This window comes from Branchiostoma belcheri, unplaced genomic scaffold (assembly GCF_001625305.1).
Source record: "Branchiostoma belcheri isolate BF01 breed outbred unplaced genomic scaffold, Haploidv18h27 scaffold42, whole genome shotgun sequence".
NCBI classification, from domain to species: domain Eukaryota; kingdom Metazoa; phylum Chordata; class Leptocardii; order Amphioxiformes; family Branchiostomatidae; genus Branchiostoma; species Branchiostoma belcheri.
The window spans coordinates 1,091,566-1,105,154 of record NW_017804043.1 but is presented as its reverse complement, the minus strand read 5'-3'; the positions used below and the strand labels follow the sequence as shown (position 1 = coordinate 1,105,154).

Genomic DNA, 13,589 nt, shown 5'->3' with positions numbered 1-13,589 from the left:
ATGTGTGTGCATGTGTTAGTGTGCGCGCGCTTGTGTGTTATGTTGGGAACCTTTTATATATCAGCAGCATAAGAGAAAGTCCTGCCAAAAACAAGTTACTCATGACAAGCAACTGGATATGATTTTGGAAATGGCCAGACATTTCAAGTAGCAGCCACTACCTTTCATTAGTTTATACTTGTACATTTACGTATCCCACATGACATATCAATAAGTGCTTTGATACGTGTTTGTTTGTTGTTGAGTTTTTGTTTACCGTGTTTTATGCTTCCTACAGGGCTGAAGCAGCGGAACCCATGGAGGAGGACAGTGCAGCTGCCTGAAGGTTGCGCCCGCCGTCGTGTGCGTAGGTTTTGGGTCGACGTCGACTTCCCGACGGCCCACCACCCCCCGTCCCTGGACGATGGTTTCTCGTAGAGACTCGGGAGTCGGGGGAGCTCCTTTGTGTAGTTGCAGAACCATGCCTCCACCGTGTGTCCCGTGCCCAGCCCGTGTACTCTCTAAGTGTACAGATTGTACAGGACCGTGCAGTGTCTTTGTATCTGGTTTATCGTGGTCGGTCTCATAACATATTATTACTAGTCCTTTCTACTCACGACGAAAATGATGATAACTTTGTACCAAGTGTTTTTCTCTCGGTCTTTTTTTTTCTTATTCTCTTCCGTTTTACACGTGGGATCATGTCGTTCTGTGTGCGTTGCGTCGAAACTCGTAGAATAACGCTAGCGGTGGTGACCACCTCATCAGAGCTCGTAACGTGGTGTTGACAAATGTATACTTTTCTCATTAATGTCGACAAAATTTCCTTCTTATTTTTATGAATTCATTATATATATAAATATATATATACAAGATTGATACTTATGATTGCAAAAGGGCAGTGGTAAGCAGGCATCGGTTGAGAGCAATACTCGGTGATGCTTGCCAGTCAGCGGGAACAGGCAATTTCTGAAAGGACTGTTCAGTCAGAGGACATCAGTTTTGCTCTTTGCTCGCTGAGGGATGGATTTTTTCGATAGATGGTGGCTCGATGTAAATGTTTGACTACTTTTTGCCGACTAATCCGCAGGGCGTGTCGTTGCTAGGGAAACAGGTAAAAAAGAGTTGTTGTAGTCCGTCGACGAAATTTGATAAAAGAGAGATTTTATAGATGGCTTTTAGAGGAGAGCGACTTAGGAGGATGTCTGTTGTTGTTGGTTAAAAAAAAACGAAAAGCGATGACTGAAGTTGTCCTGGTGTACATATCTTGCTTTTCAGGAGAAAGTTTGAAGAAACCCACTCCTTGTGGTGGGCTTGGGATAAGGAGTGGTACGTCCGAAATATCATCGCATATACTTCCTTCCACTCCTATGCCTTTATTTTTGAGATGTGAGTTTAAAAGAAATTGATATGTGTAGTACAAGTTCGTGTACAAGTGACCTGTAACTGTTGATAGTGTACAGCGTAAAAATTGTATATGAAATGTCGTGCCTACAGCTGTTAGAGAATTGTACATGTATGTAGACCAGTGCTTGTGGTAGGGCCTCTGGCTGTTGGGCAACGAAAGCTGCTTCCTGCTAGGTGTTGTCTGTGGTTACGTCAATGCCCCAACAAACATGGTTGCTCCTTTGTAAGACGGGTTAGCCCCTCTCTCACACACAAACACACACATACGCACACACACAAGCACATGCACACACACAAGCACATGCACACACACACACAGACACACACATGCACACACACACACAAACACACACACACACATTCACAAACACACATGCATGCACACACACACACACATGGTATTGAAGCGATACGTTTGAACGAGAACAGCTTAAAAATGTATCCCCATTCTGAGGCTGTGCAGATAAATTGTCCCTTCTTTGTTGTTGAGACAAAAAAATTCTAAAAGGAAATTTCTAAGCAGGATTTCGGACTTAAGATTTGAACAGTCTGTACAAGGAGTAAAACTTTTTTTTGTAAAATAGGTTGTTGCAACAAACAGCTTTTATTGGTATCATAAAATGTATTTCTGGCCTAAAGTACTTCCAATTGCCTTGCCATATTTGCTAATACAAAGCCAGAGAAACAGTGTAGACGGAACATAGAAGAATATGTTGATATGCTCAACACAGAAAGCATTCTAAACTATGCTTTTTCGTTATTCTTTTTTTTTTTACATTTATAAGGGTAAACCTTAGAGGCACAAAAATATTGTCTCTCCTTCCTAAATTTTAGTGTGATTGTTTGAAAGCCACTGCATCATGGGATTGATAGAAACAGAGACCCCTTCCCACAATTCATTGGGGCACCCATGTCTGTTGGAGTTTGAGGTTTGTTAACACACCTCGTGGTTGACAAAAGAAGCACTCTGAAGCAAAGTTGAACTCTTTTTGGAGAAATTTCAATTATTATATATTTGACAGTCCAACTCAATTATTTGTCGAAGAATGAGCAATCCACGTTCGAAATGCCAGAGTTCAACCTTGCTTCGGAATGATTTTTTACGGAGATCACAGATAAAACTTACAAGTTGAGAGACGCACTGTGATGACTGCAGCGTCGCTCAGTGCCGTGTGTTGTGGCATCGTAGAAGGTTTGACTGTAAGAACATTCCCTGTATCCAGCTGATACAATGTATGTAAAAGACCTCTGTTTCGACATGTACTTATTTTCAAGTCAGCAACTTTCTTCTACATCCTCGATGCTTAAAGTGGTGCTGGTGACGTAGTTAAAAGCATTGGTTGGCTTTTTGAAATCAGAATCTATTTTGAATGACGATGACAGCAAGAGTATTTGATTTTTAGGACATTGTGAATACCTGGATAGACTTGTCAAAAGTCTATCCACACATACTTGTACTTCGATGTAATGTGTTGACAAGTTTGTGAAAAGTCGGCGCAGAATTTTGATTAGAGATATAACATGCAGCATCATGTCCAAAAGGTTAAGGTCAATCTTGCAAATGCTTTTGAAAACTAATTTGTACATAAGAGAACATCCAACATAGAGATCAACTAATCTCCAAGCAGCTTGTTTTTGTTTTCCTCTTAGGTCACTCATTTGCATGTCTCTCATTTACATACTAGGGACAACCCTGCATGTCTCACATTTACATACTCGGGACAACCGAAATGGTACAACTTGTATGTCTGCTTGGGGATTAGATCAAAGGTCGGAACTAAAAAAAAACATTGTGTACAAATCATGTCATCCATAATACCCAAGAAGATGCCACAACACAGAATCTAGGGCTTGACATTTATTTAACTGCTCACGGAGCTATATAAATAAATCACCCCAAAATTACTTTCATCTATATTTTTTCCTATTGAAAACCGGAGACCTGTGGAAAAAGAACTGTGCAAGCAGATATAATGTTAAGTATGTAACCGAAGTTACGTTCAGTTGGCCCAAAAGATGCCACAGACATGTAAGATATTGATGTTTTGACTGCTTTATTTCGACAGCAAAGTCCAATATAGATCTCAAGCCCTATACTTGCAGAGCATTATGTAGCCGCCACTGTTACCGTTGTAGGCTTAATGGCTTTTGTAGTCGTTTTGCTCGGGGAGTCACTGGCAATGTAAAGTTTTGTGGTATACGATTCAGCAATGTAACCATCATTCCATGAAGTGGCTTTTGCAGTTGCAGTAATTGAATTAAAAACTATACGTAGGAAGGATGGTATGTGACTATTGTTTTTTTGATTGACTGGTGCTTGTGTTGGAATCATACGTTCCTGTACTTCAACTGACACGGATCGACTTTTCCTTGAACTGGCGAGAGAATAAAATTCTTCCAGGAGTGACCGTAAACCGAGTCTCGTGTGTTTTGGTATCGTGTGTAAGTGTATGTAGTGCATTACAATAAAGTAACAGTAGCTTGCAAAAAATACTGATCAGTGCTTAAGGGTCGAAAAGGTCGTTTTCACATAGTAAGGATATAGAACAGCACATGAGAGGCCATGTAATACAGTTCAATCTGTTATGCATATTGCAGTTGATGGCTTTCAGCACCAAGGACAGACACACTTTGGGGATATAATTAGTACTACATGTACATTCAGTACCAAGGACAGGCTAATACTGACACTACTGTGTACATTTATATGTATATCGACAACGTTCAGCATTCACCGCATCATATCATTATAGTACATTCATTTCTGTAATACACAATGTGGTCACTTGGGTTTGAAAACTTTTCGGGGATTCAAAATTTATACACAGACTCTTCCCGCCTTTTTACAATATCATACCTACTGTCACTGATCTTTGTAGTTCTAAAGTTTACTCCAAATACGTGGTATCTGGCCAAATAGGAAATCAAGTTACCAAACTTTAAGCACGTGATACTTAACGTCCTTCCCTATGTAGTTCACTGCCGTGCAACTGTAGTTCCCGGCATCCTCCAGTGCCGCAGCCTTGATGACGAGAGTTCCGTCGGCGCCTACGTCATATCCGGGAATCTCGGTGACGTCATGAGAGAGGACGAATCCGATTGGAGTGGACCAGAATACCTTGGCAACGGGACAACTGTGTACAGCACACCTGATGGGATAGAGAACTCATTAAATCATGTGTGATGTTTCAAGAAGAAAATACATGTATATGGAAGTATTGATAACTTTAAGGTAACAGTTGCAAAGCAAATGCATAATGTTTACCTTCACCTGGTCTAACCCAAAAAAACTGCATTGTTCGATCATTTCGTACTCAAAGTCAAATACATTCACATGTATGGTTATCATTGTGACAGACGACACTGACTTGATTTGATCGCAAAAGAAGAAACTGAGCAATACAATGTTTTTTCTTCTCGCATCAGTTTTGGGGTTGCCAGGGGATGTCATCCATATAATCAAATCAACATGGCCCTAGTAGGCTAGGCGATTATTGGACCAGCGCTAGTCATGTGATCATGAGCGGTGAATTCAAGATGGCAGACTCGAGAGAGAAGGTACTGTATCTGCTCTCATTTCGTCCTACGATATCTTGACTGTAAACCCTGCAAAACGCCACAAAACCTCAACCTACACTAAAGCTGGGTTCTTAGGTGGAATATTAGTGTATTATGACCAACTTGGTGGACGTCGATTAACACTGTATGCAAAAAGATTGGCCAAAACTGAAAAACAGTTTGCATGAAAGTTGGTAAATTACATTTACGCTTCAGACAACCTTTGACCCTTTGCTGACGTCACACGTGGGAAAAATCACATGTCCACAACATTTGGGTCAGATAGCTGAGGAAGACTGAGTGATTCAGTAGAAAATTTCTGGTGAGAAAAACAGTTTGACTCACTTCAATGTGGCCGACTGCAAGTACTTTGTCTGGTTGTCACTCCCGCTCATGTCGACAGATGGCGCTCCTTGATGGTTGCAATTGCAGGTGAGATTCGCCAGGGGGATATCCAACAGGTTGTAACCCTTGTATCGCTCTGGTGCTGAGCATTTAATGTTAGCTAGGTTTTTAAGCTTGGCCGAGTGCAAGTCCTGAGCAAAACCATGCATTTGGCAGTCGCAAGTCCACTGGTTTCCCTCAAGACCAAGTTTTTCTGAGAATGTTGTCATGTTAAAGATGCCGCTGGGTAGCCAGGTCAGTTTGGTACTGGCAATGTTTAAGGTTTCCATGTAGTCTAGATTATAAAATGCCTGCCTGTCTATCAATTCGATCTTGCTGTTGCTTAGGTCTAAGTCTGTGAGGCTTGTAAAATTCGTGAGGGACTGATACGGTATTTGAACAATCGGGTTTCCTGAAATGTCTAGTCTTTCCAGCTTTGGGAGGCTTTTGAGACACTCTGGAATTTTCGTGAGAAGATTTTTCGCTAACATCACCTTTGTCAGGTTCTGGAAACAAGCGAGATCCTCTTCCTGAGTCGAGTTGATTCGATTTTGGTTGAGGTTTAAGATTTGGATTTGACTGACGACAGGACAGAGCGCCTTTGTCGGAATGACTCCAAGTTCGTTTCTCTCCAGCCAGAGTTCTATCAAATTATCGAGGCCGATCAAAAAATCGTCTTCTAAACCGCCAGCTTTAATAGCAGATATATTAGAGATGTCTAATTTCAACAGTGACCCGAGGTCTTTGAACTGACTGGGTGCTAGGGTTTGTATCGGGTTACTAGAGAGGTCCATGGTGTAGATTTGTTTCAAGTCATTCATGTCAGAAGGAGCGCTTGTTAGATTGTTGTCGTTCAGCCAGACATCTGAGAGATAGGGCATGCCTTTGAGTGACACCTTCGCCAAACGATTGTTGCTCAAGTTGATCTGAGCAAGGTCACCCAAGTCTTCCAAGGCGTTTTCCGCGTCCTCAAGTTCGTTACTGCTTATGTCGAAGGAGTGGAGGCTTCTTTGATCCTTGAATGTTCCGTTTTTTATGACACGAATCGCGTTGTTACTGAGGGTCAGAGAAACCATCTGGGTTAGTCCATCAAAGACACCAGTGATGGACTCTAACATGTTATGATCAAGTGTGAGAAACATCAGCGTTGACTGTGTGACAAATGCCCCTACGTCGATGTGTATTAACTCGTTGCTACCGAGAAACAAGCTTTGTAGTTTTGAGCTTCCGGCAAAGACGTCTTTGCCGATGCTTTTGATGTGATTGTTTGAAAGATCCAGCATCGAAAGTTGAGTAAGGTTAGCAAAACATCGTGGTTCTAATTTTGCTATGCCGCTATGGTCCATTAAGATTTGCCAAAGGTGGTGACTTTGCTCGAAAAGGGCGCTGGATATAACCCCCAGGCTGTTGTTTTGTCCGTAGAAATAGGTGAGGTTATGAAGATCGTTGAATATGGTTGGGACGATGGTTGACAGTGAGAGTTTGCGGTTGTTGTTAAGTGAAAGCGATGTCATATTTTCTGCTCCCTGGAATGCGCCTTCTTCAATGGCTGAGATCTTGTTGTTTCCCAGATCCAGAGCTGGGGACATGACGATCATGTACATGTATGTCAGCAATTATCATAACAAAGTAACCCAAAATATAATCGTTAAGTACTAGATAGGTAGGGATTCTCCCTTTTTGAAGGTCAAAGTGGCCTACTACACCTTTGTATAACTTTAATACTGCATTAGAAATTAAGAGAATATCATTATATTCTACAACGTTTTACCTCTATATATAGTAATATGACAGATATATAGTAATATGACAAATATTGTATTCCTTTACCAGCGGTATGCCTTCCCAAAAAGCTAGGGTTGTTGTTGTTGCTGGGTCTGTCGGGTAACTGAAATACTTCAGGACTCAAAACCCTTGTCCTGCGTAGCACAACAATTGTTGTTCTGCACATACAGTACCATCTATATAGCACCCTGTATAGGTACGATTTGGGGGTATTTCTCCTGCAACGCATCACACCGCAGAAACGCAGAAAAACGCAACGAATGCGGAAGTAACTATGCCACTGCAGGGTAAAAAAATGGGGGTCTATGATCTAATTACTAGTAAGACATGAAATTACTGAAAAATATTGTGCCAGGAATGTCAGCAGGACAAGGGTTAACTAACTTAACACTCACCTCGTAAGTTGTGCAGATTGTGAAAATCTCCCTTTCTTATGGTGGTGATTGAGGTGGAGCCAATGTCTAAGAATCTTGTGTCTGCGGGAATGTTCTTCGGTATCTCCTGTGGGAAAGTGACATTGTTGTGTCTTACATTCATACAGAGGTAATATCAGCATCATCGATGACATCATGAACATCTTTACCATCATCGTTACCGTTACCGCCGCCATCATCATCATCAATACAATCATCGACAAAAATGCCATCAGAAGCATTAGCAACAGCATCAACATACAGAGGTAAGATAAGCATCATCAATAATATTATCAACATCATTATCAGCATCATCATCATCATCATTGTCATCATAATCAACACCATTATCAACATCTTTACTATCAACATCATAAAGGTCACATTAATTTTACCTGTGGCCTGGTAGTTTTAACATTTCAAACAACTATCATTTTAAATCTAGATCCAAAATTGAAGGGAGAACGGTGAATTAAAAAAAGATGCAACATCAGCAATTCCTAATGTTTACACACTTTAGCTATCAAGGTGTTCAAGACACTCTTCAAGCCATCGATAATACGCTTTCTTTACAATGTGGTGTTCTTAGGGTACCTAATGAAATTACACAATGTCTATGGGGTCAACGTTACACCAAGGACCTTTCAACCTTAGACCAAGGAGGACCAAGTGATAGAACCTCCTGGTCAGACTTATTAGAAGAGATCTTGGTTCCATGAATTTGATAGAACTTGTCCCTGTCAATTTGATATCTACATGGTCAGATTAATTAGTAGAGAACTTGGATCTATCAAGTTGATAGAACTTGGTTCTATCAAATTGATAGAAGCTTTCTGGCCAGACTAATTAGTAGAGAACTTGGTTCTATCAATGTGATAGAATTTGTTTCTATCAATTTGATAGCATTTGGTTCTATCAATTTGATAGATCAATTTGATAGAAGTTGGTTCTATCAAATTACCTTCCTTGTCGGACTAATTAGTAGAGAGCTTGGTTCTATCAATTTGATAGAACATGTTGATAGAACCTCTCTGACCCTACTAATTAGTAGAGAACTTGGTTCTATCAATTTGATAAAACAGCTTGATAGAACCTTCCTTGTCAGACCAATTAATAGATCTAGAGAGCTTGGTTCTTTAAATTTGATAAAACATGTTGATAGAACCTCTCTAACCCTACTAATTAGTAGAGAACTTGGTTCTATCAATTTGATAAAACATCTTGATAGAACCTTCCTTGTCAGACTAATTAGTAGATCTAGAGAGCTTGGTTCTATCAATTTGATAAAATTGATAGGCCCTCCCTGGCCCTACTAGTTAGTAGGGAACGTGGTGTACAAACCGTGATATCGGCGCCGGTACAGGAGACTTTCATGTCGGGAGCGTCACAGTAACATCCGGCCGGGCAAGCGACCATTTTCCCCGCACAGGCTAACAACATAGCCCAGAAGCAGGCTATGGTTGTATATTCCATACTCAGGTTGTGAAGAAAAGGCCACACCAAGTAAATTTTATGGATGACGTCCGCGCGCGCATTGATTTTGGCCTGTTCCTAGAAAACAAAACAAGAAATTCCGCTTCCTGTAACTTGGGCCAAAGAGTCACGACAGTGCTGCAAATCGTCAGATTGACGTGAAACCCGTAACCCGAAATGGGTAAAGAGCACATGTGCCGCAAAATGATGGTGTACATGCGCACAAGAGTCCGCGCGCGACAGTTCAAAGAAGCAAGATGGTGGGCTCACCACCCTTGGTCGCTAATATGTGGGCGTTCAGGTTGTGAAAGCGTGCGGAAACATTGTTGTTGACTGGTACGCGCTCGATGTCGGCCAGGGAGAGCTAACTTTTGCGCAACTGTACGAGGGACTTGTAGCGGCGAGTGAGTTTCGACCATACAATTTCAAGCAAGTTTTGTCAAGATCAGCCACACCGTGACAGTGCAAATATTCTTCTGCAAATGACGAGAAGGTCGGGAGAGGCATTGAGGTTTACTCCGGCAGTTCGGGTGTTTCATCCGTATGGTGATCGACAAGACAGCTGCTACGACTGAAGCTGTTCCTAGGCCTAAGACTGCTTTTGAGGTATGAGAAGTCTGTTTTAAATCGAGTACCTTGTACGGAAAAAACAAGGGTGAAATATTCCTAGAAGGGGAGTATAAAATAAATGCATACATGTATCAAGGCTCCTTGCATGTGTTTTGCATGGATAATTATGATTGTTTATTCGTTTCTGGTTATTTATACTTGATGTTGGCAAAATATGTGTTTTTTTATTCTTAAATTTTTGGTCCACATTTGGCACGTAAATTGCTAATTTTCAGTCGGATGTGTAAGGTATTTTGGCATCTATAGCTGTCAACAAACTACGCATTCAAGCTAAAAGCTCTTTTTGAAGTACTATTTTGGGGGGGGGTTAGTCTAAATTTTCTTAAGAATTCTTTTTCCCCATCATTTTAGCTTTGATATCCAATTTATTAACGTTGTCTGCTCTTCCATTTCTTTGATTGCATTAAGACACATTGTGAACTAGGAACAGAAGGTTCACTTTTCTTTTCACATGTACATTGTACATGTATACAGGTATGATGAAAGCATCAGGAGAACAAGGTCAGCAGGAGTGGATGTTTCCAGCCTATGCTGGGACTGGGAACACACAACAATGTAGCAATAACAACACAGGTGTGTAGTGAGGTACATTAGATATGGATTGTTGCAGAATATACCCTTTAAATTTAAGGCACTTTGGGGACAGTAAAGACGTACATTTAACTACAACATATAACCTAAGCCTTTATGTTGAATTTTTTTTTCTGAAGAGTTGGATTTTAGCACAATTGACTATTGTTCCATAATTTTCCACCTGTTTCATGTAGTGCAGTGACATGCACTTCACCAGTAGCACAGTGCTACTATTCAGCCAGACTGAAGTCAGGGGTGATGAAGACGATGCTGCCTTTGGTGTGCTGGAACTGCGGTGAGGAGGAAATGCTGCCCATACTGGCAGAGAAGACTCAGCTGCATACCAGACAATAAACCCTGTTTGTCAGGTAGGCATACATTTGTTACCTACATAAATACATTATGCAACTTATGTAGAATAGCTCTAAACATATTTTGTTTGGTTCCACCTTTATTGATATTCTTTCTCAAAAGCTCCTATAGACTATTTGCATAGGTAGAAATGCAGTAATGCATGCAAAGGGTTAATCAGCAACTAATTTTGCCTTTTATGCTTTGTTTCTGCAGGCCTGCAAAAATGTGACAGGACGACAACTGCCGTTCCACCTGATTTATTGCTGTTTTGATGATGAATAAAAGACTTCTTGCTTGTTACACTGTGTCACCTCATTCAATTTGTGTCCTAACATCTGTTGTCTCTTAGTATATTTCTAATCTAGGCATCTTGTTTTTTTGGGCCCTTCTTGTTTTTTTTTCGCCCTCTCGCATTAGATTTGGAGTCTCCAAAGGACGTCATCCATAAAATTTACTTGGTGTGGCCAAACAAAGAAACACTTGGGATGCAAACTTCAATCTGCTCTCGTATGCTGCTTATGCTGCTCTTTGTTGCGTATGCTGCTCTATGAATGTTTCTATGCACAGCAATCTTGCCAGTGCCGCTTTAAACCGGTCTGTATATGAGGGGTGTATAGTCCATCTTTCAGAACACAAAGTACAACGTACTGTATACAACTGAGTGTGAGTTGCTCATATAAGAGCAAAGTTCAGCAATTAGGCAACTATTAAAATTGATGGCGTGCCAAACATGACCCCTGACCTCATGGACTGACTTATCTTTCGACTGGAATGACATGGACTATGATTATGCCTTATGATTTTGACTATTTGTTTTGGTTGACATGTCCTGTTTCCAATGATTGACTACTTGTACTCTTTGTTCATATTATTTACTATCTCTATGTTTAAGTAATTGATTGTCTACATGTATGTCCTTTGTAACTTGTTTTGTCTTATGTCTGGCTACCTTGGAAATCAGTTGTCCTAAACTGAAGGTACCACCCAACCGTTTTTAAGATCAATCAATAAATAAACAATTGCAAGGGCCATTCGCGTCTCAAGTTAGCCATTTGGAATATCAGTTTCCTTTAAGTTTTACTTTTGGTCTTGAATGTAATATACACATTCATTTAATAGAACTTTATTGCACGACAATTGCACATGGTACAATGTATGACAAACTACATAAAGAGAGTAACAACAATAGAATAAGTGTGTTGAATAAGACCTAATGTCGAATAAAACCTAACATATCTATATCATAATCATTCAAATAATAAGGGATATCACAAGTCTTTGATATAGTGTTACAATCGAGTGGGATAATGACAAGTTTCGGCATTTTTCTAATAGCAAAAAAAAAAACATTCCTTTATATATCCACCTATTTTTGCGTTGTGGGGACCATTACATGTAAAGATATATTCAAATCTGTCTCCAACAACGAGACTCTGAATTGACTTCGTATGTTCAATCCTCAACATTGTATGTGTGGGAGTGTATTGTTGACCTTTGTGCTGAGGGTCAATGACCCTCGGTAGGCCACAACAATGCATTATTTGCGTTCATATTATCTGTAGAGCCGAAATATTGAACATGTATATATGTTTTTATATTAGATATAACATCTGTGTCCATAATATCACCAGGGTCCATAATATCGCCACCTTGAGAAATAATGTGCTTAAAGATATTTTTACTGCAACATACCCTAGGTATGTACATTTGATGTGTGAAGGAGTGCATACCAAAAGTATGTTGCAGTAAAAATATCTTTAAGCACACTATTTCTCAAGGTGGCGATATTATGGACCCTGGTGATATTATGGACACTGATTCAGATAATCTGTGTGCTTTTAAAGCTGCAGAAACCAGCCTCAAGATGAGTTCTTTATTTTATGGGTGGTACCCTAAAAATCAACCCAGGGCTCTTCCAGTAACCATTTTCCGTCAGTTGGAATATTTGCTCCATGATGGTCAACATACATTAAGATAGTGTGGTTTCAACTCAGTATGTAGATACGTCATGGCTAGAATATTGGGTTTGAAAAATCGGGTTTCCAGTATCCTAAAGTCATTCCTTTTACGTCATCTATGCCTACCCTTGCACTAGTGCCCTAACCCTGTTCTGAAGAGTGGCTGTCGACATTAGTATCTTGAGAGGATTTTGGAATAAAGGGTTCCCCACGATACGCAAATATAATTTTATTATATTATATTTTATTTTATTATATAACTTATAATTTTCTTTTAAATTATATTTGTAATTGTGTATTGTGTATCGTCCTTTCATTGGTGGTGCGCTAGCTTGCATGTAAACTCAGATCAAAACTGAGCCTGCCTATTTCCAAGCCGACTATGTTTACAATGAAGACAAATACAGTTGTAGGTTTTTTTTCATGGCATCTATTGTCAAAGACTGAAACAAAGACATGAAATGACAATAGAGGTAACTACTTTGCTACAAGAGAACAAGATGATATGTCACACTTCGAGAATCTTAAAAATTTGGGCTGGGCAAAGATGTTTCTGAGTGCAAGCTTTTCTCCAAATTTCTCGATCATGTTTCTCTTTTTCTTGTATCATTTTCCCCTCTTTTTCATATTCTTAAGCAGGAAGAGCCAACTTCGCCCAGTCCTTATATATAAACTGTAACAGCTGTAATATTTGTTAATGCTGTTTCCTGTCTCTTCTACTGTGATAGCTCTATCCAGAATACTGATACCTAAATGTATTTAAGTGTACAATTGCCCTGAGATCTAATTGTGTTGCTTGTTTGGAGTGTGACATAATCAATTAAGAGAAATTAGAATTATAAGAACAATAAAAGAGGTAAGATTGAAAAGAGAACAATGTCACATACTGGTTGAATATAAACGATAATACATACTTAACACAAAACATTCATTTTTTTACCAAAGTTCAGAATAAATGTAGTGTTTGGCGTCCATAGGACATTTTCAGGGAGTTTTTTTATAGATAGGCAATATTTTCCATTTTATGTTTTAGTTTTAGGTAAAAGATTTGTTCAGTACTTGTGATTTCTTTCAT

The 13,589-nt window shown here is 39.8% G+C and overlaps 2 protein-coding genes across 3 annotated transcripts in view; one reads left to right on the top strand and one right to left on the bottom strand.

The window, feature by feature from the left end:
* The window catches only part of LOC109477989 (histone deacetylase 5-like), a 62,157-nt gene extending 60,518 nt beyond the window's left edge, over positions 1 to 1,639 (top strand). The window contains exon 34 of the mRNA XM_019779442.1: positions 278 to 1,639. Coding sequence (XP_019635001.1) covers positions 278 to 323 — 46 coding nt within the window. The 3' untranslated portion in view covers positions 324 to 1,639. The remainder of the gene's footprint in view (positions 1 to 277) is intronic.
* Positions 1,640 to 4,177: 2,538 nt separating this feature from the next.
* On the bottom strand, positions 4,178 to 8,988 carry LOC109478101 (leucine-rich repeat-containing protein 3B-like). 2 transcript variants are annotated; one of them, XM_019779587.1, is made up of 3 exons: positions 8,868 to 8,988; positions 7,509 to 7,614; positions 4,178 to 4,535 (listed from the first exon to the last, which is right to left on the bottom strand). In XM_019779587.1, the coding sequence occupies exons 1-3, from the start codon at positions 8,964 to 8,966 to the stop codon at positions 4,435 to 4,437; spliced, it is 306 nt and encodes a 101-aa protein (XP_019635146.1). In that variant the 5' UTR covers positions 8,967 to 8,988; the 3' UTR covers positions 4,178 to 4,434. The 2 variants fall into 2 exon arrangements, with proteins under 2 accessions (XP_019635146.1, XP_019635145.1); XM_019779586.1 differs by lacking the exons at positions 7,509 to 7,614; positions 8,868 to 8,988 and adding an exon at positions 5,290 to 6,264.
* Between the last annotated feature and the right edge of the window lie 4,601 nt (positions 8,989 to 13,589).

What these genes read in the sequence shown, in the direction of transcription:
- LOC109478101 (XM_019779586.1), bottom strand. Translation starts at nt 6,209, where the DNA reads ATGCCCTATCTCTCAGATGTCTGGCTGAACGACAACAATCTAACAAGC. An exon ending in TTGCAGTCGGCCACATTGAA is followed by an intron (nt 4,536 to 5,289) that starts GTGAGTCAAACT and finishes CTATCCCATCAG; the next exon opens with GTGTGCTGTACACAGTTGTC.